We start from the raw sequence: 23,882 nt of genomic DNA, 5'->3' as shown, positions 1-23,882 counted from the left end.
ACATGAGAGAAGCTCTCCCGGAGGTGGGAGTTGAAAGCCATGCTGACAGAGGGTTCCTCCAGACGTTCCCAGCAGACCCTCACAACAATGTCTCCTGAGCTTGAAATCTAATGCTGACAGTGTTTTTTTCCTTTTAAAATGTGTGTCTTCTTTGTTGTATTGTGTGGTGGCGATACATATATTGACACAGATGCAACACAGAAGTCAGGCAGTTGAATGTCATTCTTCAATGGCAAAGACTGAATGGATCAGTTTCAGAGTAATGGAGTCCCTATTGACCTTCAGCAGTCAGGAGATCTGATGTAGCTTCAAACCAGCACTGGAGGGAGGCTGAGTGTTAAAAAACCAAGCCTGCAGAGGGAGATGACTTTATTTAACAAAGTTACATTTCTGACACATGGAGGCCTTTGTCTGCATTGAGACGTAGACAGACGGTTTGGACCTGCATTGAGACACAGACAGACGGTTTAGACTGCCGGTGCATGGTGCTCTTTGTCCCACTGCTCCCGGACTGTGTTGATCCAGTCGTTGTAGTTCGACACCTTGGTGTAGATGCCCAGCTTGTCCGCTTTGCCACAGCCGTCGCCCCAGGAGACCAGGCCCACGAGGAACCAAGTGTCCCTGTACAGGGTGACCATGGGCCCACCGCTGTCCCCCTCGCAGGCGTCCGTCCTCTGGCCCAGGATCCCGGCGCAGACCACGTTGTGGGTGATGTTGAAGGGGTGCATCTGCCGGCTGCAGACGCCGTGGCTGACCAGCGGGACCTTGATGACGTTGAGCGCCGAGCTGAACTGGGCCGTGTTCAGGTCCTCGCTGCCCCAGCCGGACACCACGGTCATGGTGCCATTGAGGTGGAGCACCCGCTCCGCCATGCTGCGCCCCGGCAGGCAGACGGGGACAATATAGTCGGACAGCGGAGCGGGCGTCTCCAGCCGCAGCAGGGCGATGTCGTTGTCCACCGTCAGCTTGTTGTAGTCCGGGTGTTTGAAGGCCTTGACCACTCTCAGGGTCGCCTCGGTGCCTTCGTCTCTGAGACGCTCGTAATCACCTGAAGACGCAGGTCGGAGGTTTAAACTTAGCCTACTCTGATGAGCGCCTGCTGACTGGAGGGGCGGAGACTCACCCAGTCGCACTCTGAACCGCAGGTTGTTGTCGAGGCAGTGAGCAGCAGTGAGGACCCAGCTCTCGTCGATGAGGACGCCTCCGCAGTGGAACCGGCCCCTGGCGTTCAGCAACAGCGCCTGCACACACACACACACACACACACACACACACAAACACACACGCACACACACACACACACACACAGCTCAGCCTGCAGTGCCTGCTGTGTGACGGCGGGACTGTAAGGTCAGATTCCTGACCTGCCAGGGACTCTCCCCCTTCTTGCCCACTTCTCCTCCCACCATCCAGGGCAGCAGGCCGTCCATTGGCTTGGTGTACGACGACCTGCCGATCAGTAGCTGGCCACAAGATGAGGAGCCTGCAGAAAAAAAATTTTAATTACAAAATGCCAAGCTTCATTAAATTAGAGCTCAAACTGCAAGCTGAATCATGATGATATGAATCATTTCAGTTCCTGGAAGCATCAGGAACGGGCATTTTGAGACTGTGGTCTAATTTTAATAGTTGTTTTAGGACGCCGACGTCTCCCTGGAGCAGACTCACCTTTCGGAATGCATTTCCTGTGGTCGTCTGCCAGTTTGTACCCGTTCAGACAGTGGCACCTCCGTGTCGGGCCGTCCTCGCTCTCCGTGCAGTCGTGGTCACAGCCGCCGTTATCCACCGAGCAGTTCGTGGCCGTCTGGGCTGAAAGGCAGCGTTAGAAACCACCAGTGAAGAAGTGAAGCAGGAACTAACTGGATGAACGAGTGGGAGGAATGCTGTGTGTAAAACTAAGGAGAAACTCACGCTGTTCGCAGTATCGGCCCTCATACCCGGGCTCGCAGTGGCAGGCGTAGGCCTGGTACAGGTCCACACAGGAACCGTGAACACACATGTGGGACTGGCACTGGTTCCCGTCTGAAACGCAGTGTGTCTTCCTCAGTGCTCTTCAGATGCTGCAGGAACTCAAGTGTATTTTTCAAGCTGCCTGCTGTGAATATGTGTGTGTGTGTGTGTGTGTGTGTGTGCTGTGGAGAGGCGATCACGACAAGGACCCTGCAGGGTTTGTTTGAACATTATGGAGGGGTTCAATAATAGCTTCAGTCGTTTATGTGCACGGTGCTTATTTTAGATATTGTTCTGGCCTTTTTTTTATTGTTCTATTTTTCAAGCATTGTTTGTTTCACTTACATCTCTGTTTTCTTTCCTTTCACGTAGAACATGAATGTGTTTCAGTACAGAAAAATGGCACTCAGGGACGTTGTATTTCAGCTATGCTGGACCGACCGGTTGATTGTTCGGGACGTTAAATTTTCAGATGCAGGGTTGGCGTTCCCCACAGGGCCTTAAAATGTCCCACACTAGATCATGTAGAAAATCTGGGGCTGTGGCTTAGCTTCAGCCCCAACATGAGACAGAGTTTCATTTTCTCTCCATTTCTCTTTTCTGAGATATAATGGATTCTTCCCAAAATCTTTCATCAAGGGGGGAGGAGAAGATGAAGCTTTTAACCACTGAATGATGGCCGGTTGATTCAGCCCATCACATTTCTTCATCACATCTCTTTATTATCACAAATACTGACTCATGTTCTCTCTTTCTATGTCTTTAAAATACTTATTTTTGCGCATAAACATTTCCAGAAGAAGAAATCTAAGCAGGTTGAGTCTCAGCTCACCTGTATACACTGTCCAGAACTCCAGCTGTAAACACAGAGAAGAAGAAATCAGTCGTGGTTCAGTCGCTTTGAATTCCAGGGCAGACAGTTAAAAAGTCTCATTTCAGAGTGAAACTGTTATGTGTTTATTGCAAAAACTGAATTTTATAGAAGAGTTTTACATCACTGATGATAACTCCTCGAGCCGTTCAATATATTTTATTTCAATATACCTCATTGGCTGTGTGTTTTGTGTTTTGTGTTGAGCTGCTCGTTTCCTACGACTTATTGAGAAGTTTCATTGCACACGGGTGCGCGAAGTGAAACGTCTTACCGTGGCCTCCCTGGTTTGGAAAATCTCTCTGGCCTCTTCAAAATCGCACTTTTCCTCCACACACTCGCGCTCCATGGAGGGAGGCTTCAGCTCCTCCAGGAAGGAGTTGGCCCGGCGAGAGCGGAGCAGCATGTGAGCCCGGGGGGGGGTCGGAGAAGACTGAACACAGAGCAGGAACTCAGCTTCACGCCACTCCTTCACCGTACAGCTACCGACAGTGCAGCGGACCTGAGCTAACAGAACTGAATCAGTTGTCTCAGAGCTCCAGTTGTGGGAAGTGCCTTCTTTGTCACGCTGCTCAGCTGATGACAGCAGTCACTATGTCAACAGCAGCTGAAAGAAACCTGCATCCTGTATACACATGCATGCAACACTAAAAAATAGGTTTTCTTGTTATTTACACAAAACCATCAGACCCAAAACAGATAAAATAAAACAAGATTTTAATGTTGTTTTCAGTCTTTTCAAGTGACTATCAGATTGTTCCTTTTGGTGAACTGGACGTGTTACTCTGCTAAATACAATAGAAATGTGTGAAAATGTCATGAAATAGTGGGGGATAAAGTGTTGCAGGTTCTTTCACAACCCCACGCTGGTGTCTTGACTATTTGCTCTTTAGCTCCGGTTTGTTTTCGCTGGTGTGTCGCCATGCCTGTGGCGTGTGACCGACATGTTTGACCCACGCTTGTTTTCTGACCTCTTGTCTCCAGACACTGATTAGAATACAATACAGAGACGCCTGGATGAGCCGGAGACTCAGGGTCTCGGCGAGATCCCCGCACCCACCTGACACGCCGATGACGGACGCCGACCACAGCAGGACGCCGGCGCAGAGCAGGAGGCGAGACATGACCCGGACCTGCAGCCAATCACCACAGCTGTGTGTCATTACTGGAGGTCAGAATCAGTGTTCGCTCATTAGCAGAGACTCACCGGACGGCGGCGGAGGAAACGCTGAGTTCTGAAGGCGCTGCGGGAAAATCACAGTCACTTCCTGTTTTTAACTCGGCTTCTGTCTGATCGATCCACATGAACCCAAAGGCCTCCAAACAGAAGCAAAGCTGACCTTTGACCTCTCAATCATAATGTCAGAGACTATGGAGACTTGTGGAAACTACATCCTCAGACAAGTGGAGACAAAGAGCCGAGAGCTGAGAGCCGTTCGTACTTACATGAGCAGGATCGAAGCGACGGAGAGGAAGATGCTCCGCTGTGTGTCTGCCGTGTTAATGACTAAACCACCAGTGTTTACTGAGAGTCCACAGTCTGACGCTGAACGCCGTCTGCCCGCACTGGCAATGTCAACACACACACACACACACACACACACACACACACACACACACACACACACACACACACACACACACACGAACACAGCTCCTCGTCACCCTCCACCCACTCACCCCAGCTGCTGCCAAACCTCCACGTTCCCCAAAACGTTGCTCAGTGTTCTGATGGAGTTCTGTTCAGCATTTTGCACGAGATGCCAGGAAGAGATGCTGAACCTCATACCGTCCGTGGAATCAGAAAACGGTGCTTCCATGCAGTAAATGTTCGTGTTTCATCACGGACACAGCAGTGGAGAGTCACTGTGCTAATATGTCATATCTTCAGTATAATGTTTGAAATCAATCCATTTTGTTGTTGTTTACTCTGCTGTGTCTGTCTTCTAGTGTGGACTGTGATGGATCAGTGCTCGTTAGTGTCTTTCTCTGTTTGTAGGGCCCAAGCACCTGGAGCAAGCCACACCCGAGTCTAGGGTGACCAGATGTCCCGCTTTGTGCTGGACAGTCCTGCATTTTAAATACTTTTCACGCGTCCCGCAAATTGAGGTAATGTCCCGCATTGACAGCAGCACTTGATTTTTTTCTAAACGCAGTCTCACCGAGGCTGCATTTCATCTGGCGCTGATCAAACAGCTGTCTGTGGTCGGGACACGGGAGAGCCGTCCTCCGGGGGCGGGGCTAGCCCGCTGCCCGACCCGCCCCGCCACAAACAACAACAGCGTCGCTTCAGCTGCAGCAGCAGACATGGAGGAAACAGAGAAAGACACGACTCGTAAAAAAAAAAAAAAGAAAATGCAGCAAAGAGTGTGACACAGTTTACTCCTCCTGGTAAGAACAGTGCAGGGTGACTGCTCCAGAGGTTTCTGTGATGTTCGTCAGAGCAATTTTTCCGTTTCACATGGAGGTGAACACGAAGTGAGACGACACCAACAGTCCCAGACCTTGCAGCAATTTTTTATTCAGATTGCTGGATTTCATTTGTTGACCGTTTGAATGGAGCCTTCTTCAGGAGCCACATCTTGTACTTGAACATGTGGTTCATTATTGTTCAGAACAAACACTTTAATGTTGTGGTGTTTGGAGGTGAACGAAGGTTTCTTTGTTATCTTACATGAACCTGGGAAAGTTGCATTAAAATGAAATTTCATATACTTGAGCAGAATACCGGTACATTTTTGGGTACATTAATTATTGAAGACAACCACGACATCTCGGTGTCCCACATTGTCCCACTCAGATATAGTCTCTGTCCCACATGTGTTAAATTGGGATCTGGTCACCCTACCCGAGTCTGACATGAACCCTGCAGAGTTCTCCATGATTATTGAAGCTGTATCGCCATCATGCCATGGATAATATCACAGTCAGGTTAATATGATGATCATATGATATGTTAAATAATTAAATCAGAGGGAAAGTCCTGCAGATGTACTTAAAAAAGCCCTGACTGAAGCTTGTGCCGAGGCTGCTGAGCAGAGCTCTGTTTAGAATGATTACTGGAGAACTTTAACCTCCATTCCAGGGTTGCTTTTTGTTTTGTTTGGTCCAGTTGTCCAATCTTCTTCTTGTACTGTCTATTTCTTCCAACTATACGCCTCTGGAAGGTGGAAAAGCTACATCTTAGAAAGTGATTGAACAGCTGCTTTAGCTGCTCAGCACCATCTTCTGATGCGGTCCTCATCCAGCCACAGGCTGCAGGTCCTGCTGATTATTTTTAGGTATGAATTAAAGGATCAGGTCCGGAGAGAGGATGGATGAACTCTGTGTGGAAGGGAAGTCCTTGAATTTCTGTTAAAAATGAAAGCTTTGATATTTATAGTGGAGATTATGGAAATGCTTTTCTGTGAAGGCTCGAGTTCTCTGCTGACCTTGTTTGGCGTTTCTCGGTGTATGTGTGTCAGTCTGAACACATGACCGCTTCAAACGTGCCACATGTATGAACTCAGCTCAGCCTCACTACCGTGTCACAACTGAAAGGAGAGAGGTGTGTGTGCGTGTGTGTGTGTGTGTGTGTGTGTGTGTGTGTGTGTGTCAGCCTGCAGGGTAAGTGATCGCTGCCGGCTGTGGAAACCAGGACAGGTATTAAGGTTAACTATTCATCTATTCCTCTGCTTTGTTCCGGGTCCTGGACTCTCAGCTCGGTTTCCTGTGTTGTCCCCTTCCTTCTGGATTTTTTACAATAAAAGCTGTCCCCTGGACATAAAGGAGTCCTCTCTGGTTCCGCAGGTGACCCGGAGATGGAGTGGCGGGAGAACAGCCAACACACACGTCTGTCTGGCCGGGCTGAGATGCAGGACGGTTCCTGCTCACTGCACAGGATGCTTGATAAACAGCTGCTCTTGTTTGGGTTTTCTGTTGAGCCAGAGAAGGCGTTCAGATCAGAGTTCTCACATCTCTCAGGAAGATACTATGTTGTTTCTTGTAATAAAACAAACACTTTACAGATGATAAAACTATTACATTTTTGTTTGAACTTGTTGAAGTAACAACACTCAGCACACTCAGGTGTGTGAAGCTGTGGAAAACTCATTAGACGTCATTTTTTGAAACCCAAACAGAACTTGTTCAAAATGTCGAGCATCAAACAGCAAGAGCAGAGAATAAGATGAGCATGGAGCCTGCAGTGGAGTCACAATGAGGAGGGTGGAGTGCGATGAGGAGATAACCAGGAGCATCTCCTCTTTCTGCTCTCAGTGTGTTTCTGCTGTTTCACGCTGAAGGAGGTCACCCCCCCCCCTGCTGTCTTCAGCCTTTGTCTGTGGCTCCTCCAGTCCAGACGGACCCTCTGGTCCTGGGCGAGGCTTATTTAAGCGCCGCTGCCCCTCAGCTCGGCTCACGGACCAGAGATGCTTCTCCTGACGGCGTGGAGCGTTCAGGACCGAGCGGTGAGTTTCCCCCAAGCTCCTCAGAGCGCTCCACGTTCCACCCTGGAGATCAGGACGACTGGAATACCATGCGTAATGCATCATCATCATTATTATTATTATTATTATTATTAGTATTAGTATTTTCTGTTTATGCTTTTTTTTTAATAAATACAAAAAAATTGAAAAGGTTTTTTTATGTTTTAAGTTAAGCTTGAAATCTTTTGGAACACTTCATGCTCCGGTAACCGCTGATCAGTAAGACAGGTTAGGACGTACTGAAGACTCTGTCCTTGTTATCTGGGTATTAAAAGCTCTCGTTAAATAACTGGAACCACACTAAACTGAGTTAACTCCTCAAGAGGATCAGTTGAAGGTAAAGAGAGCGACTGAACTTTTGTCTGGCTGACCCCGCCCTTGTCCTCCTCCAGATGTTCCTGCGGTTGCTGGAACTTTGCGTCCTGTCTGCCGTGCTCTCCGCCGTCAGCGGCGAGGACGGCGAGGACGCCACGGTCTCTCCGGAAGCCCACACCCTGCCCAGCTGGTACGGAGGGAACGGGGAGGCCTTCAGCGTCGACCCGGACTCCCAGAAGCTGCCTCGGCTGCGCAGTCCGGTCGGCCAGGATTTCCTGGTTGACCCCAACACCTTCTTCAATTCCTCCGAGCTCCCGTCTGACGGGTCTGAAGAGTCGGGGTTTCCCGATGACCCCGACCACGTGGTGCAGATGTGGCCCCCTGCTGGGAACATGACCAAAACTGACAACAAGCATCGGATGTTTGACGGCCCGGCGATCGCCCCGCCCCCTGAGGACGACGTCTGTCTCATGCTGATGAGCGCGCCGGTCCCGCCGCCGCCGTCCCAGGTCCCTCTGCCCTGCATCTGCAAGTACTGCAAAGGAACGGCGGGCCAGAGGGGGCAGCGTGGAGACCGAGGCCGTCCGGGTACGGAGAGCTCTCTTAAAAATGATTTAGCCGTCCAATCTCAGCCTGTTTAAGATTTTAGAGGCTTTACTGACCCCCAGAGGGAAATGAGGTTCTAGAGTTTAGTGGCGCTCAGCATGGTGGAGGTGGCAGCTCGTCAGAGTCTGGATCTGAACCGGCTCCCTGAACGCAGATGTGGTTCCAATGTGTGATCAGGTTCTCCTGGGAGCCTCGGGAGGAGAGGACCGACAGGGTTCAAAGGTCGCCGAGGATTCACAGGCCTGCCGGGGATTAAAGGTGAGCAGCTTAATACCCTCAGGCCGGCTGGGGGTCTGCCTGTGGACCCTGTCCTCCTGACGGTTCTGGGGTCATGTTCCAGGTCAGAAGGGGGACGTCGGACAGGAAGGACAGAGCGGCACGCCCGGCTCCGTGGGGTCGAAGGGAGAGCGAGGATTCAAAGGTCAGAGCAGACGGTCCTGAAGGTGGATCCTGATACAGACAGCTGTTCAGGTCTGAAACTGGAGATGTATGAACATGTTGTGTTCCAGGAGAGAAGGGCGATCAAGGCCTGACGGGGGGCCCAGGAGCACAGGGCCCACAGGGAGAGACCGGCGTATGTCCTGCCTCCTGTCAGACTGTCCCGGGAAGACCAGGCCCACAGGGCTTACCTGGACCCGCCGGAGGTCAAGGCCTGCCAGGGGTGAAGGGCCTTACGGGATCCAAGGGTGTGAAGGGAATTAAGGGTGACCCCGGTAGAACGGGTGACCCCGGAATGACTGGTGAGAAAGGTGATCAAGGCGAGCAGGGTGTGTGTGAGTGCACGGACGGAAGAGACGGGACTGATGGACAACTGGGACCGAAGGGGGACAAAGGGGACAAGGGGGCCACTGGTGCTCAGGGCGCTCAGGGCACCGCGGGGGTGAAGGGGGACAGGGGTGATCTGGGCTTCCGGGGGCCTCCCGGTCCGTGCATGTCTCCGGTCCGGTCTGCGTTCTGTGCCAGCCTCCGCGACTCGTTTCCTCGGAGGGACTGGCCCGTGGCGTTCCCCAGAGTCCTCACCAACCGGCAGGGACACTTCAACGCCTCGCTGGGCGTCTACACCGCCCCGGCCAACGGCTCCTACGTCTTCTCCTTCCACCTCGCCGTGGCCGCCAAGCCGCTGAAGGTCGGCATCTTCCTCAACTTCCAGCCCGTACTGAAGAAGACGGAGGCGAACTACCCGACCACCGTGAGCCAGAGCGTCGTCCTGCGCCTGAGGACGGGGGACCGGGTGTGGCTGCAGGTGAAGGACGAGCAGACCAACGGCCTGTTCAGCGGCCCTGAGAGCACCAGCACGTTTTTAGGGTACCTCCTGCACCCCGACTCCTGTCAATTACCCCTCGGTCGAGATTTTGTACACCTGGAACCGCCTGGCAGCGGAGGGTACTCCTGGGACGGCCCCCCGCCCACCACGGCCCCTCCAGCCATTTAGAGTCCCGTCATCGTCCACAGACATCCAGTCCCTCTCTGTCCCAGAGCCACACAGAGGAGGGAGAAGACAGACAGCAGCTCCTGCATGTGTTCCTGTTCATGACTCTTGGTTAAACCAATCATCACCACTGCTTCATCCGGAAGAGACGAACGACTGCTTCACCTGTTCCGTCACACGACTCCTGTTCCAGGTGGCCGTTGAAAAAGTGTGTGCACGTGTTGTGAATACACTCTAAAAACAGAATTTGAAACAAAATAAAATTCCAACTATTGGATCAGTTGTGAAGCATCCTTTCAGATGAAGGTACCTTTCCTGTAGCTGTGTGGCTCGTTCACACTCGTGATTCTTGCTTCATGTGTGAACGTTTGTTCTGATCATGCACCTAATCGAACAGCTGATCGTTGGGCTTTTTCATCCAGCTGTAGAGGGTCAGGTTCATCCTCATAGTGGATTTGTTTTCACGTCTTCACATCGGTTTGCTGAGGCCGTGGTTCACCATTCACATTGGAATAACAACATCCTCGCCTGGTCCGACTGATTCGGCTGATTCTATATCAGACTTTAATGAGTTTGAACAACATCATCCTGAAACCATTTGATGCTCAAGTACCAAAAAAATTCTGATTGTTAATTTGAAACATTGTGTTAGTCGTCTAATCTGACGGATGTTGAAGGGAAAAAGTAAGAGATTGTCGGAGTTTGTTTTCTTTTGTCTGATAAACATTGGTTCCCTGAGTTCTGGGCTCTGTGTAGGGACTGCAGCGTACCCTGAACCCCGTCATCAGGCGCTCACACACTGATGCAGCTCCAGAGCCACGGACTCACCACAGACCACAGGAGCACTGACCGCTTCACCGTGCAGTCCACTGCTCCACTGCGCCGACCTCCAGGGTTCACCAAGGTAACTGAAGAAGAAAGAGAGATACCGGGGAGGAAACGAAGTGTGGTTGAAGAAATGACGAACTGCAGGATTAATGAAGAAGTATGGACAGAACCGTCAGGAGAACTATGAGCAAAGCAAACGTGTTGTTTCATGTTGCAAATTGTTTGGCCCCCTTCTGAAATAAAGTTATAAAAATGTTTGAGTCTTACTCACATTTCTAAAAAAGTATTGACCCAGTTAAAGAAAATATAAGAGAGCACACAACGAGCACGTTCACCAAAGGTCATTATCTTGTTTCTACATTTCACAACCAGTCTCATTATACTTCACTCACTGGAACAGATAAAAACTCCTTCTATCTATGTTCTTCAAATAAAAACACACGTTGGATGTGTTAGTCAGCTGCTACCGGTGTTATCAAAGCTGTGAATATAAGTGCAAGTTTGAACTATAATTAGTAAATTGGCAGAAAATGCAGTTTCCTTTATTTTAAACAGTGTAGAGTTTGATTATAGTAATGAAATCAAAACAGCATGAGCCCTAATCAATAAAGGTTTTCTTCCCATTGGGGAGTTACAGTCCTAAATATGGAACATTTTCTCTATTCATCACACTCCAGTTGAAAGAAATGAGCATACAGTGTTAAACAGACACACATTTGGTGAAAACAAACGGTCCAAAACAAATTCATGCACATTTTCTTGGATCATTTATTTCGAGGACATTCATACTTCATCCAAGCTTCAGACTTTAGGTTGGTCAGATATGATAAGTTTAATTAAAAATCCCACCAGAGAGCACACTGCTGGACTGGCTGGCAGGTTCATCATCATGAACATGATCTGAGCTGCCTCACTCAAACTAAAGCCTGTGGGCCTCTGAGAAACCAACTCCCAGTAAAGACTACCACAGCTGTCCACAGCTTCCTGCTGTGAGTGTCTTGTCTTCAAATGTAAGCACCCCCCTTCCTTTGACTGTTGTCCTCATACACCAGCCCCCAAAACCCACCTCTGCCTTTATCCCAGACGGGTCTGACCTTGTTCATTCTCCTGTGAAAGATGAAGGCAGCTGGGCGAGTGCTTGAGCGACGGTTTAAAGCTCGTGTCCGGAGTTTTGAATGAGAGGTTTTTTTAATCCAACGTCTCAGGTTCTGCCCTCCCTCTGCTTTCTGAGCGACCAAGCCACGCCCCTTTAACTGTGCACGTGCATTACCCGTGGGATCAGAATGAGAGCCTCCGAGTCCTACAGCATCCTCCATGTTGAGCTGTTTACGGTGGATGTTCAGCAGACAGTGGATATATCTGCTGCAGAGCTAACTCTCCTCTGCTGGGCGAGCGACCGTGCTCTCTGGCTGCTCCACACGGTGATTGACGGCACGACAAGGCCGAAGCTCGAAATCTATTGGCTGAAGCTGACCGGCGCTTTTTCGGATAACATGGGGGTCTATGAGACGAAGGCGGAGCTTATGAATAAATTTTCACATTGTTTTATGCTAATATTATATTATTGTATCGAACCAAACTGACACATTTACGCTCTGTTAAAAAATGATTCATACATTGGAAACAAAGGGAAACTCCGGACACCAGCTTTAAGGTCTCTGGACTCACTGTTGACAAGCAAGCACAGAAAACACAAAAGGGAAAATGCAGAAGCTGAGAAATGTTGGGTCCAGATTCTACTCCTCCATCATAAACAAGAGCCCGGGAAATTCCAAACATCTAAATAACATCTGTCGTCTACAGCAGTCTGCCCCCCAGTGGCAGACTCACTGTCTGAGGTCGTCCAGCTCCTTCACCGAGGTCACACAGGAAGAGGAAGAGGAAGAGGAAGAGGATATCATCAGAAGAAAGAAGCCGTCCCCCTGTGCCCTGGACCCCTTCCCCTCAGCCCTGCTGAAAGCCAGCATCTCTGCCATCTCGCCCCTCATCCTAAGCCACTCCCTCCTGACTGGTCACATCGCCTGCTCACCTGTATTCAAACCTGCGATCAGCAGACCCACCCTGGTCCCTCAAGTCCTCTCCAACTCCAGGCCATCTCCAACCTTCCATTCCTGTCAGACGTTTAGGAAAAAACAGTTGCAGCACAACTTCAGGATCATCTCAAACACAACAACTGGTTTGAAAAGTTTCAGTCTGCCTTTCGCCCTGGCCATGGCTCAGAAACAGCTCTGGTCAGGGTCTCCAGCGGCCTCCTGATGGCTGCTGGTTCACCATCTCCACTCGTCCTGCTGGAACCCTGCAACGCACCACTGGACTATCCAATACTGTGCAGAGAAGCAGAGAAGCTCGTCCACGCCTTGTGTCCTCCAGGCTGGACTGCTGGAACGCCGTCCTCCTCAGGATCCCTGGCAGGAGCCTCCAGTGACGACAGATCCAGAACAGAGCTGCCAGGATCCTGATGAGGGTCTGCAAACACCGTCTCATCACCCCATCTTCAAACCACCTCACTGGCTCCCTGTCCCACTCACAGTCCAGAACAAGGTGTCCCTCTAGAGCAGGGGTAGGCAACTTTTTGACTCGCGGGCCACAATGAGTTCTAACATTTGACAGAGGGGCCGGGCCAGGAGTACTGGACCGTTTGGGCCGGATATACTAAAGCACTGCATAAAAATATTTTGAATACAGCAAATGATGTGAATAATTTCTGTCATGCCTTTTAAAGAACTTTTAATTAGAAATATATATATATATTTAAAATTCTGATTCATTATTTTTTGGAGAGATGTGAGGACTATACGAGGGGGGACCCAAAAGTTCCCGGACTGTGGTTATAAAAAAAAAAACAAGAAAGATTTCAGACTTATGGCCGTTATATGTTGCTACAGCATATCTGTGAAAATGTTCACCTCCCAAAGACACACAGGCAGCTCACAGCCAGTGTTTATGTTATTACAGTCTCGCTCCCTTCTTCGAAAAATCCGAAAATGGCGGAACCTGATTTTGTTTTCTACTGGGAAAAACGGCAACAGAAACACTCACCATGATCCACACCGCGTACAAAGATGAGGCTCTGGGGAGAACACGGGTCTATGGGCGCTTTAAGAGTGGTCAGATGTCCGTCGAAGACTCGCCTCGCTCCAGCCGACCCTCCACCTCCCGCACAGAGGACAATGTCCGCAGAATAGAAGCTGATCTGCTTTTTTGACGTCAAAGGGACGGTCCACAGCGAGTCTGTGCCGCCGGGGCAAACCGTCAACCAGGACTTTTACCTGGAAGTGCTGCGGCGCTCTGGGAGGCGGTCAGGCTGAAGCGGCGGGGCTGTGGGGGAGGGGGACTGGTGGCTCCATCATGACAAGGCGCCAGCGCACAGGACTCTGCGGTAAAACAGCTCCTGGTGAAGAATGGCATGGCCCTGCCGCCCCATCCACCGTTCTCCCTCGATTTAGCATCTTGCGACTTCTGTCTCTTCCCAAGAATGAAAAAGGAACTGAAGGGGTGGAGATTTGATGATGAGGAAGAGGCGCAGAAAAAAATCGAAGAACGCTCTTAAAGTGATCATTACGCAGGAGTTTGCCGACTTCTTTGAGCAATGGAAATCCTGGCTGCAGCGCTGGATTCAAGCCAAAGGAGGGGACTGTGAAGGTGACAGTGTTGATTTAATGTGAAAATAAAAAAATAAAAAGTTATAACCACAGTCCGGGGACTTTTGGGTCCCCCCTCATAAATTCAATTTTTTCCGCTTTGATTCACTCTAAAAAATGATTCATGGGGTTAATTAGTTGAGCTTAAAATCATGAGCTTTTTCGGCATAAAAGAATAAAGTTGTCACATGGACTTATTATAACAAGGTGGTAATTTGTTTTAAGAGGTTAGTCCGGCTGAAAATATTGGGTCAGCTAGTTGAACTTAAAATCAAGAGCTTTGTCAACATGACATCTAAATTTGATACATGGACTTATTATAACAAGGTGGTGACTTATTTTAAGAAGTTGGTCCAGCTTGAAATCGGAAACTGTGTCAACTTAAATATGTATGTATATTTTCAACAAAACCTGTCAAATTCAAATTGAAAAAACTTCATTTGTCCCCAAGGGCAATTCAAAGGCCAGACCTGAAATCAGCCACACCTCATTCATTGTCTGAGCTGAATCAGGGACTGAAATTTTGCTGTATATTGAGTTTTCCCATCAGTTTGCCCAAATCTCAGACGGCACAGGTGACAAATAACTGAAAAACATAAATGTAAAAAATACACTTTAAGTAAGACAAAACAAACAAAAGTTTTCATAAATATTTTAGGGCTGAGTTTATGTAAGATGGCCACACGATGGTGCAGTGGTTAGTGCTCATGCCTCACAGCAAGAAGGTCCTGGGTTCAAATACCGGCCGGGGCTCAGGCCTTTCTGTGTGGACTTTGCATGTTCTCCCCGTGTGTTCATGGGTTCTCTCTGGGTACTCCAGCGTCCTCCCACAGTCCAAAAACATGCATGCCAGGTTAATTGGTCACCCTAAACTGCCCCTAGGTGTGAATGTTTGTATATATGTCAGACTGGTGACCAGCAGCTGGGATCGGCTCCAGCCACCCGCGACCCCGAAGCGGAAGATAATGAATGAATTTATGTAAGATTTTCAAACCATGAGGTAACCTCACCTCTTTCATACGTTGCTTCACCTTAATTTTATATAAACCGTTTCACTGAAATTAAGTTGCTTCACCTTAATTTGACATGGACCAGTTTATTAAAATTATGTTGCTTCACCCTAATTAACTGTTTGCAGGTTGAAGTAAATTATGTTGGTTGTCCTTAAATGACTGAGTTTCGACCATTAAAAGTCCTGTTGGATTTATTGAAAGGTTTTAGTTGGAATTTCTTAAAAAGCTTTTTGCAAATTGTTACCTTAAAGGTGCATTGAGGAGTTTGCACGTTTTATGCGAAACAGCGCCCCCTGCAGGCCTTGGGCATAATGTAGCTTAGTGAAAAACTCGTCCCTGTGTCTCGCGTGCACGGAAGAGGGGAACTCCGTCTTCGCTCGTTTAGTAGCGCTCAAGTAAGATTTAAGTTTCTTCTCCCTGGTGGAGTCTGTGTGGAGCTGCAGTGCTAGAAGCCAGTCTGTTCTGACTTCCTGGAAGATCCTGCTCAGTTGTTGCTCACTAAGCATCTGGCGGAGTAATGGCGGACAAAACGAAACTTATCCAGCCGGAGCGCGCATTACGTAATTCCTTTCAAATTCTCCCCAAAAAAACTCTGGAGCCGGACCGGCACTGTGACTTTCAAGTGACAGTTTAGCCTGTTAGAGGTTCTGGTAATGAATATGTCAGGGCACATTGTACACAGCATTAAAAATGTGTAACATATTTATGGTGGAAAATAAGTATTTTTAAGGTTGTAAAACTCCTTAATGCACCTTTAATTGAATTAAGCAGAGCCGTTACATTATTTCTTAGAGTGTTGGAGAAGGTCCAGTGGAACAGCCTCAGGGGAGGGAGAGCAGAAGGTCTGCTTCCTCTTCTGTAAAGGACGCCTCCTCTTTTGGTTAATAAACCAATTTATTCTGGAGGCTCCAATGGTTCCAAATTTAACAGAACTGTGCTGTTTTCATATATCAGTTTATGAATTTGGAATTTAACATAGTCCCTGGACTGAGGAGGCACCTTCTGCAGAAGAGGAACGAGAGAAAGGAGGAACATCTCGTCCTCTGAGCGGCCTGGGCGGTGGAGCAGGAGGTGCTTCAGGTATGGACCTCAGGGTGTCCAGCATCTCCTTCTGCCACTCAGTAGGCCCGGAGTCGTGGAGCCTCTGTCTGCTTCTCTTCCTCAGACCTTCAAAGAAAAAGTCAAATGCGAATGCTGAGAGCGAAAACATGTTTCACTGAAAAGTTTTTACACAAACAAAACTTGAGACAATTATTAAGAATTAACTTTTGTACAAAATATTAAACTAACATTATCTGTAAAATCAATCTTTAGTTTTAAATATTTTAAATATGAAGCCAAATATATTCATGGAAGTTTTGGAGAAATTTATGTAAATTACACACTCCAAATTACAAAAACTAAGTACATTTTTAAAGTGAAGACTTTCCACACCTGGTGGTGGAGCAGCAGAGGAAGGGCCAGCCTGCAGCAGAGGAGCCAGCTGTGGAGGCAGCAGCAGGGGGGGGCCAGGCAGGCCCAGGGAGGACTCTGGCTGTGGTGAGTCCTCCAGCTGGGTCAGCAGCTCACCTGGTTCGAAAGGGTATAATAAAAGAAATAAAAAATTAGACCTCATAAGTGTAAGCATTTGTATTGTTATCAGATTGTTTTTACTGCTATTATAGCTGCTGCAGCTACACTGATGACTACTACAGCAAATGACATTAATATTTAATTACATGAAAACAGTGGTGGGCCGTCAGGGCCTGCAAAGCCTTCTCTGCTGGCCTAAAAAGTATCTGAATTACAGACTGATGTAAATTATATTTTGTCCATAAATAATTAATAAATGATTCCAAACGGTATGTTGTGGTTCCTTTCATAGTTTTCCCGTGGTTGCGCTGCTTCCAGACATGTTTTTTTCATATTAAATCATTTAACCAATCAGATTTCAGGCATCATCTGTTGCTAGGGTCAAAGAAATCTGCCTGAGGCCTTCACAGTCTGTTCCTGATGGCGCAGTGAAGTAAAGTGAAGCGTCAAACAGACAACTGCTTCAACCAATCAGAATTCGAGTTGGCGACTCAGCGCCTTCTAGCTAGCTACACTAACAACAGCAGATCCAGGCCCTCTGATTTACATTCACCAAGAGATACAGTAGGGGGCGGTATGCACCTAAGTTGTTGGTCGCCTACCACAATTATTCCAAAGAAGAAGAAGAAGAAAACCTGAAGAGAAATAAAACTTACGCCAGAAATCCCACAGGGCAGCTGGACTTTCAGCCCTGGCTTTATGGAACTGAAACGCTGGATAATCTATATGACAGAGCAGTTGAACTCTTTTTGAGGAAGGAAAGGAGGGTGGATTGTGTTTTCAAATAATCGGGATTTTGGTGAGTAAAATGTTCCTCTTTTCCTAAATAATATTGCTGTTTTATTGAGTTGTTGATGCTCATTGTATGTGCACAGATGTAGTAGGAGACTTGTGCACTTCAGCAAAGGCATTTATTCTGGCTGCACAAGTATCTATCTGCTGTGCAACAACTCTTTATGTGCATATCTGCACAATAAGAGTTTTTTTTTTTTTTTTCTACAGACATAAAATAGTGTTGAGAGAGAGGTGCACTGGTTCAGGCGGATCTGTTCTGAAGGCCTTAGTGTGAAATGCACGGTCCGCCACTGCATTACTGTATCAAGAAAATAAAGATTTTCCACACAAACTCTAAAATCTACACAAAGAAAACTGTCCTTTTAAAGGAAATCATTGTAAATATTTATACATTTTATTGCCTTTCTGAGCATGTAACCTAACATAAGTCTTTAAATTAGCACACATTACTGGTTGCATAACATTAATGTGTCACAGAATACTGGAAAATAGGAAAATGAATGACTGAAAGGTTTTGTTGGTTTTTTTGAAAAGGATGATTAGGAAACGGGAGTGGAGCGCGATCGAGCGATAAACAGACAAGCATCTCCTCTTTCTGCCCTCAATAAATTTTGGCGGTTTGAGTGAAGGAGGTGACGGTAAAGACGTTGGAGAACAAAGACACACCTTCACACCTCCCTTTCTCCACCTCCTCTGACCGTCCTCCGCCTTTGTCTGGGCCCGGTGGGTGAGACAGAGCCTGAAAGGAGTTTTGTTTTGGTGAGGCCTATAAATGCATCAGAGCAGCCGGATCTGGGTCAGACGCTCCCCCATGATGCCGTGCGGCTCTAACAGAATGGTGAGTTTCAGCTCCAGTATTTTAGTTTTTATTGATGCTTGCCTCAGATTGCTCCTTCCTCTGCCAGCCTGGTCTGAAACCCTCCTCCTCTTCTTTTCCTCCGTCCTGCAGACGTCGAGGCTGCTCATCCTGTCCTCTCTCTGCTCTCTCGGGTTGCTAACAAGCGCCGCCGAATACCAGTTCAGTGAGGACGGCTCCACGTATGACTTCCGACGGTCCCGGGAGCCGGGCTCGGCCGAGGAGGGCTCCTGGGACCCGGACTGGGAGCCGCCCGGCAGGAACAGGTCTCCTCTCTCTCCTCCGTGGGACAACCACACCTCCAACTACCCCCCCAGCACTGACCTCCAGCAGAGGTTCTGCCACATGCTGATGAACGCCCCGGAGCCGCCGCCGGTCAGCCAGCTACCCTTCTTCTGCATCTGCTCCTTCTGTAAAGGAACTCTGGGAGCAAAAGGAAGCCGTGGAGACCGAGGCCTTCCAGGCATGTCCACCACTTCTTCCTCTCATATGCATTACACTGCCTGTAGTGCTTCACTAACAAACCTTCTGAGTGTCAATGAAAATACAAATGCCTTAATGAATGAGGGTTTCTGTCTTAATGAAACCCTGAGATCTGTAGCGGAGCCAGAGCGGGGGCAAGGGGGCGGTCGCCCCAGGGCCCACAAGGTCATAGGGCCCCGTTTCATGTGATGTGTTCACATTTAATCATAAAAAAATTATTATAATAAAATGTGCAGTGTGTGCAAGAAGGTATACGCATATGATTGTGGTTTCAATTTGCCAATTCTTACATTACGACTGTCCATGAACGCATCAGAGCTGGAAGCCAGCGCTGATTGGCTGTGCGGCATGAACGAGCTTTTTCTTTTGCACTTGATCTGAACTCTTTGGAGGGAAGTTAAACAGTATGCTAAACACTATGCTAGCCACCAGCAGTACTACCCAAAACCTAACATCGAAGCCACTGGTGAGTCAGTGAAACCTTCAAAAATATTATCTTTATCAGAAAGCTGTGGTCTTAAACACCTGACTATCTGAATGTGCCTTGTGTTGCTCTCAACTATAAGAGACCGCCGAGTCTATTGTTTTTTCCTAATATACGTGAATTCCAAAAGATATAGATAGCTGTGTCTGTATCTATCTGAATAGATTGTGTAATTTTAGACCAGCTGTGTTCATTTTATATTTAAGCTGTAGCAAAGATGGTACAGATGTGGCCTGTGAGTTTTTATCTGAGCTTTCAGCACCATGGACAGCGGACGCTCTGAGACTGACACCTGTCAGGCTGCATTTGTGTGTGTGTGTGTGTGTGTGTGTGTGTGTGTGTGGTGTGTGTGTGTGTGTGTGTGTGTTTGTGTGTGGTGTGTGTGTGTGTGTGTGTGTGTGCGCGTGTGTGTATATGTGCATTTGTTCTTAAGAACAAGTTTGTGAACTGGTTTGTGACTTTATTCTGCTTTCTGAGGCATAGAGGTTTGCTTGGCTCAATAAAAGTGAGCATTAGTGCGTTTGATGGTAGCATGAGGGATTGTTTGAAAGGTAAAATTATTATCATAAGGGCCCGTGGAGAATGCTCCGCCCCCTCTGTACTGAGACCCACGCTTCGCCTCTGCCTGAGATTTAATGCAAAACTGATTATTTATTATTTATAAGTGACTTTAACTGTTCTCCAGGTGTTCCTGGGAGTCCTGGTCCAAGAGGAAAGGTGGGGTTCAAAGGTCAACGAGGATTCATGGGTCCTCAAGGCATTAAAGGTGAGTTCTGGTATTCAGTAACATGAACCATCGTCACTGCAGAACCTTCAGAGGCGTGTAACGGTCACTGTCCAGCAGGAAGCAGCTCTGTCCGGTTATAGACGCTGAAACCTCCCAGTGTGTGTGACCAGCTCATGTTTTATGTGTCCCTTGCTTCGGATTGGTTCATAACTGTTTCCCATTCTGCTGCTCTCTGAAACAATACTGAGAACTAAAGCCAGCTGACTTTGCTTTGAAGTAAAAAGCTGATAAGATAGAAGCTGCTCCTCTGTTGAATGAACGTTCTCGATCCTTTCTCTCTGCTGTTTCAGGCCAGAAGGGAGACCAGGGGGAGAAAGGGCAGCTGGGTAAAAATGGCCTCATTGGGCCAAAAGGCATGCGAGGAATAAAAGGTGTGTATTCATCCTGTAAGATCACACTTCACATGTTTGGAATTCATACTTTGAGGAGGAGCCCAATGAACGCACCAACAATACCAGCACACAATGCGCTGTCTTAAGTAGCACAAACTGTTTATTTACAGGAGAAAAACCTTTTAATCAGTTGGATGAATCATGAAATCTAGTCGGTCCAACACCACAGAGGACAGAACTGGCACAAATTAGTCATTATTAGCATCATGTAAAGCTACACCGCTGCTGATTCATCAGGATCATGTTCACACTTTTCTCTAAGCGCTCATTCAAGGTGAGGAGTGATAACTGAAATGTAATACCCAGCATATCCTCACATCTCGTGATGAAGAATGTCCTGCTGTCGCCTCTCTGTCATGTCAGTGTCCTGCCGTGTATTCATGTTTTCCAGCTTCAGCATTCTATTCAACACATCAGGCTCATGCCTCAGTGTCTGAACATGAAATCTGAACTTCAGAAAGTTTGAAGTATTTCAATTTAACAAGCTACACTGAAAGTTTTGCACAACACACTTTACCGGAATGACCACTGAGGTCCAGACGCTCGAATCAAAGGTTCCGGGTCAGACTGGGTCAGCTCTCTGGGTTTAATCTCACGCTGGAAACAGGTGAATTTCGATAAATGTTTATTGTCTTTATGAGCAGAAATGTTTGCTTCAGGGAATAAAGTCTGCTGAGAGACCCTGAGAGAGGACGTCTCAGCTGAACCACAGTGGTGAAACCAGCTGTTTTATTTTGGTGGGGAGTAACGAGCATGTTCCTGTTTCCAGGAGAGAAGGGCGATCAAGGATCAATGGGCGTCCAAGGCCCACAGGGGCCCCAGGGAGAGACCGGCATATGTCCTGCCTCCTGTCGGAATGTCCCCGGAGCGCCAGGCCCACAGGGCCCGCCTGGACCCGCTGGAGGTCGGGGCCTGCCAGGGCTGAAGGGACTTATGGGATCCAAGGGCATGAAGGGGGCTAAGGGCGATCTGGGTAGAACGGGTGACCCTGGCATGACTGGAGAGAAAGGCGATCGAGGCGAGCAGGGTATGTGTGAGTGCACGGACGGAAGAGACGGGACTGATGGACAACAGGGACAGAAGGGGGACAAAGGGGACCAGGGGGCCACTGGTGCTCAGGGCGCTCAGGGCACCGCGGGGGTGCAGGGCAGTAAGGGGGAGCTGGGTTTCCGGGGGCCTCCCGGTCCCTGCTCCCCGGCCGTCCAGTCGGCGTTCAGCGCTCGTCTCAACGAGTCGTTTCCTCGGAGAGACTGGCCCGTGGCGTTCCACACGGTCCTGTCCAACCAGCAGAGACACTTCGAGGCGTCCATGGGGACGTACACGGCGCCGGTCAACGGCTCCTACGTCTTCTCCTTCCACCTGTCCGTGGCCGGCAAGCCGCTGAAGGTTGGCCTGTTCGTCAACCACCAGCCGGTCTTCAAGCTGACCGAGGTGCACATCCCCACCACCACCAGCCACCAGGTGGCGCTGCACCTGCGGGCAGGCGACCGGGCGTGGCTGCAGGTGAAGGACGAGCAGACCAACGGCATGTACAGCAGCCGCGAGAGCGCCAGCACCTTCTCAGGGTTTCTGCTCTACCCCGACTCCTGCGAGTTCCGGATCGGCCGAGATTTTGTACATTCTGAACCACCTCGGAGCGGAGGGTACTCCTGGGACGGCCCCCAGCCCACCACGGCCCCCCCGGCTAATTAGCGTCCCGTCATGGTGTCTCTCTGCCTCTGTCCACCGTGGGAAGGAGTCTCTTGGAGACGAGCGGCCGTGGACAGCTGGGACGTCTTCTCTGCAGTTTGGATTCACAGTAAACCCAGAAAAGAGTAAAGGCCTCAGTATGCTTCTCCGTCGCAGCGACGTCGTTCCTACGCCGGCAGCCCGACGCCGCCACTGAACATATCTTGCTTCTGCGTCAAGGGAACGCCCTCCTCTGCAATTTCACCGCCAAGCCGCTAGGGGGCGTGGCGGTGTCTTTGTTTCGCAATCGGCAGTCACAACAACGCGGCTTCCGTAGCTCCAGCTTTACCTAAACATAGATCTATAGACATAGATATCTAGACGCGTGCACTTACCACACATAAATCTGCATTTATGACATATCAGGCGACGCCGGGCTGTGGAGGAGAGGCTGAGCGGACCGTGATGAAATATTGGTGAAGCTAATGAGCTTTTGGACGATTAAAGCCGTTTTAGGAGCGGCTCTACACATAACCCCGTCTGCTAACAGTGCTAACACTGCTAACAGTACAGGGATGTGCGCCGCTCAGTTTTGGATCTAAATTTCTCCCGAAGCACTGTTGGGATCAGAGAAGCATTCAGGATATTGTTCATTCTATAAACAATGTGAAAGTGGACCAATCACAGCCCTTGATGTTCACGTCACCACGCATCGCAACGACACGTTGTTAGCATTACCGCGGGACGTGGGGGTGCTGGCGGGGCTGCACCACCCAGTCTTTTGTCACGCAGTCACGCCACATATTGTATTTCTCACGATGAAAAAAAAAATCCCGGTAAAGTTGTCTGGTGTGCCGTTGGCGCGCCGCTGGTATCCCCGTTGGATGAGGGCGCCCGGGCCACGCTCCACGCTCGTGCCCCCCCCCCCCCCCCCCCCCCCCCCCGGATGAAAGCGCAGCACCCTCTGTAGACAATACGTTCCCGCGGCCATGGTAGTTATGATTTTTGGGAGGTGCGCGTCAAGTCCTAGCGTAGGGCCAACGTAGGGCGCGACGTAGACGGCGCCCTACGTATGTCGCTGCGACGGAGAAGCATAAAAAGGCCTGAATAATGTAGAACTGACCAGAGGAACAGCGCCCTCCTCTTATGATCAACAGATATTGCTGAAGCTCTTCATGCTCGTCTCTGCTGCTGCTGTTAACTCTTGTCTTGAGCTTCCTGTCGCGCCGGCCAGCTGTGGCTTCTCTGTTTTCTCACTTTCAGTCTAATCAGGCTGGTGACCGACTCTCACTCTGGGAACTTTTTAAATCCTGGCATCAGACTTATTGCCAAGAAACTCTATTTAACAAGCAAAAAAGATCACTTAGCATTTTCAGTTGTTGTAATGCACTCTCAATCTTTTTATTTAAAAAATAGAAATGGGACATTTTGAGGTGAACAAAAGAGTAAAAAAAGATTGTCTGAACTCCAAATCCTTTTCTTTGGTTTGTTGTGATTTTATCTGAAATTAAAGTTCCTTTTCTGTGTTCCGTGCTCGTCTCCTCATTCACTCATTTCCCTCATTTCCATATATATCTGTGTTTTTAACCTTTCCTGTTTATTTTAAACATCGTAACAACAATCAAAGACCCAAGATCCAGAGCAGTTTTCAATAAATAAGTGAAAGCAAGGTCTCTGACAGGACATGGAAGAAAAACAGGCTGTTCTGAAGTTTCCACTCAGAGGA

The 23,882-nt window shown here is 48.7% G+C and overlaps 2 protein-coding genes across 2 annotated transcripts; one reads left to right on the top strand and one right to left on the bottom strand.

Moving 5' to 3' along the window:
- Positions 1-408: 408 nt before the first annotated feature.
- On the bottom strand, positions 409-3,945 carry proca (protein C (inactivator of coagulation factors Va and VIIIa), a). Its single transcript, XM_030115205.1, is given in 9 exon segments — positions 409-1,048; positions 1,124-1,241; positions 1,365-1,483; positions 1,669-1,809; positions 1,912-2,022; positions 2,783-2,807; positions 3,096-3,242; positions 3,244-3,254; positions 3,882-3,945. Coding segments are annotated over 9 exon segments (1,317 nt in total). The 3' UTR covers positions 409-467.
- A 3,285-nt stretch (positions 3,946-7,230) lies between these two features.
- Positions 7,231-22,180, top strand: LOC115406146 (collagen alpha-1(X) chain-like). Its single transcript, XM_030116050.1, has 9 exons — positions 7,231-7,269; positions 7,680-8,190; positions 8,386-8,466; positions 8,549-8,629; positions 8,718-9,631; positions 18,436-18,805; positions 19,995-20,075; positions 20,387-20,467; positions 21,258-22,180. Exons 1-9 carry the CDS (start codon positions 7,231-7,233, stop codon positions 22,178-22,180), a joined length of 3,081 nt encoding a protein of 1,026 aa, XP_029971910.1.
- The last annotated feature ends 1,702 nt before the right edge of the window (positions 22,181-23,882 follow it).

This window comes from Salarias fasciatus, chromosome 18 (genome assembly GCF_902148845.1).
Source record: "Salarias fasciatus chromosome 18, fSalaFa1.1, whole genome shotgun sequence".
Lineage (NCBI taxonomy): Eukaryota > Metazoa > Chordata > Actinopteri > Blenniiformes > Blenniidae > Salarias > Salarias fasciatus.
This window is presented reverse-complemented; position numbering and strand designations above follow the sequence as displayed.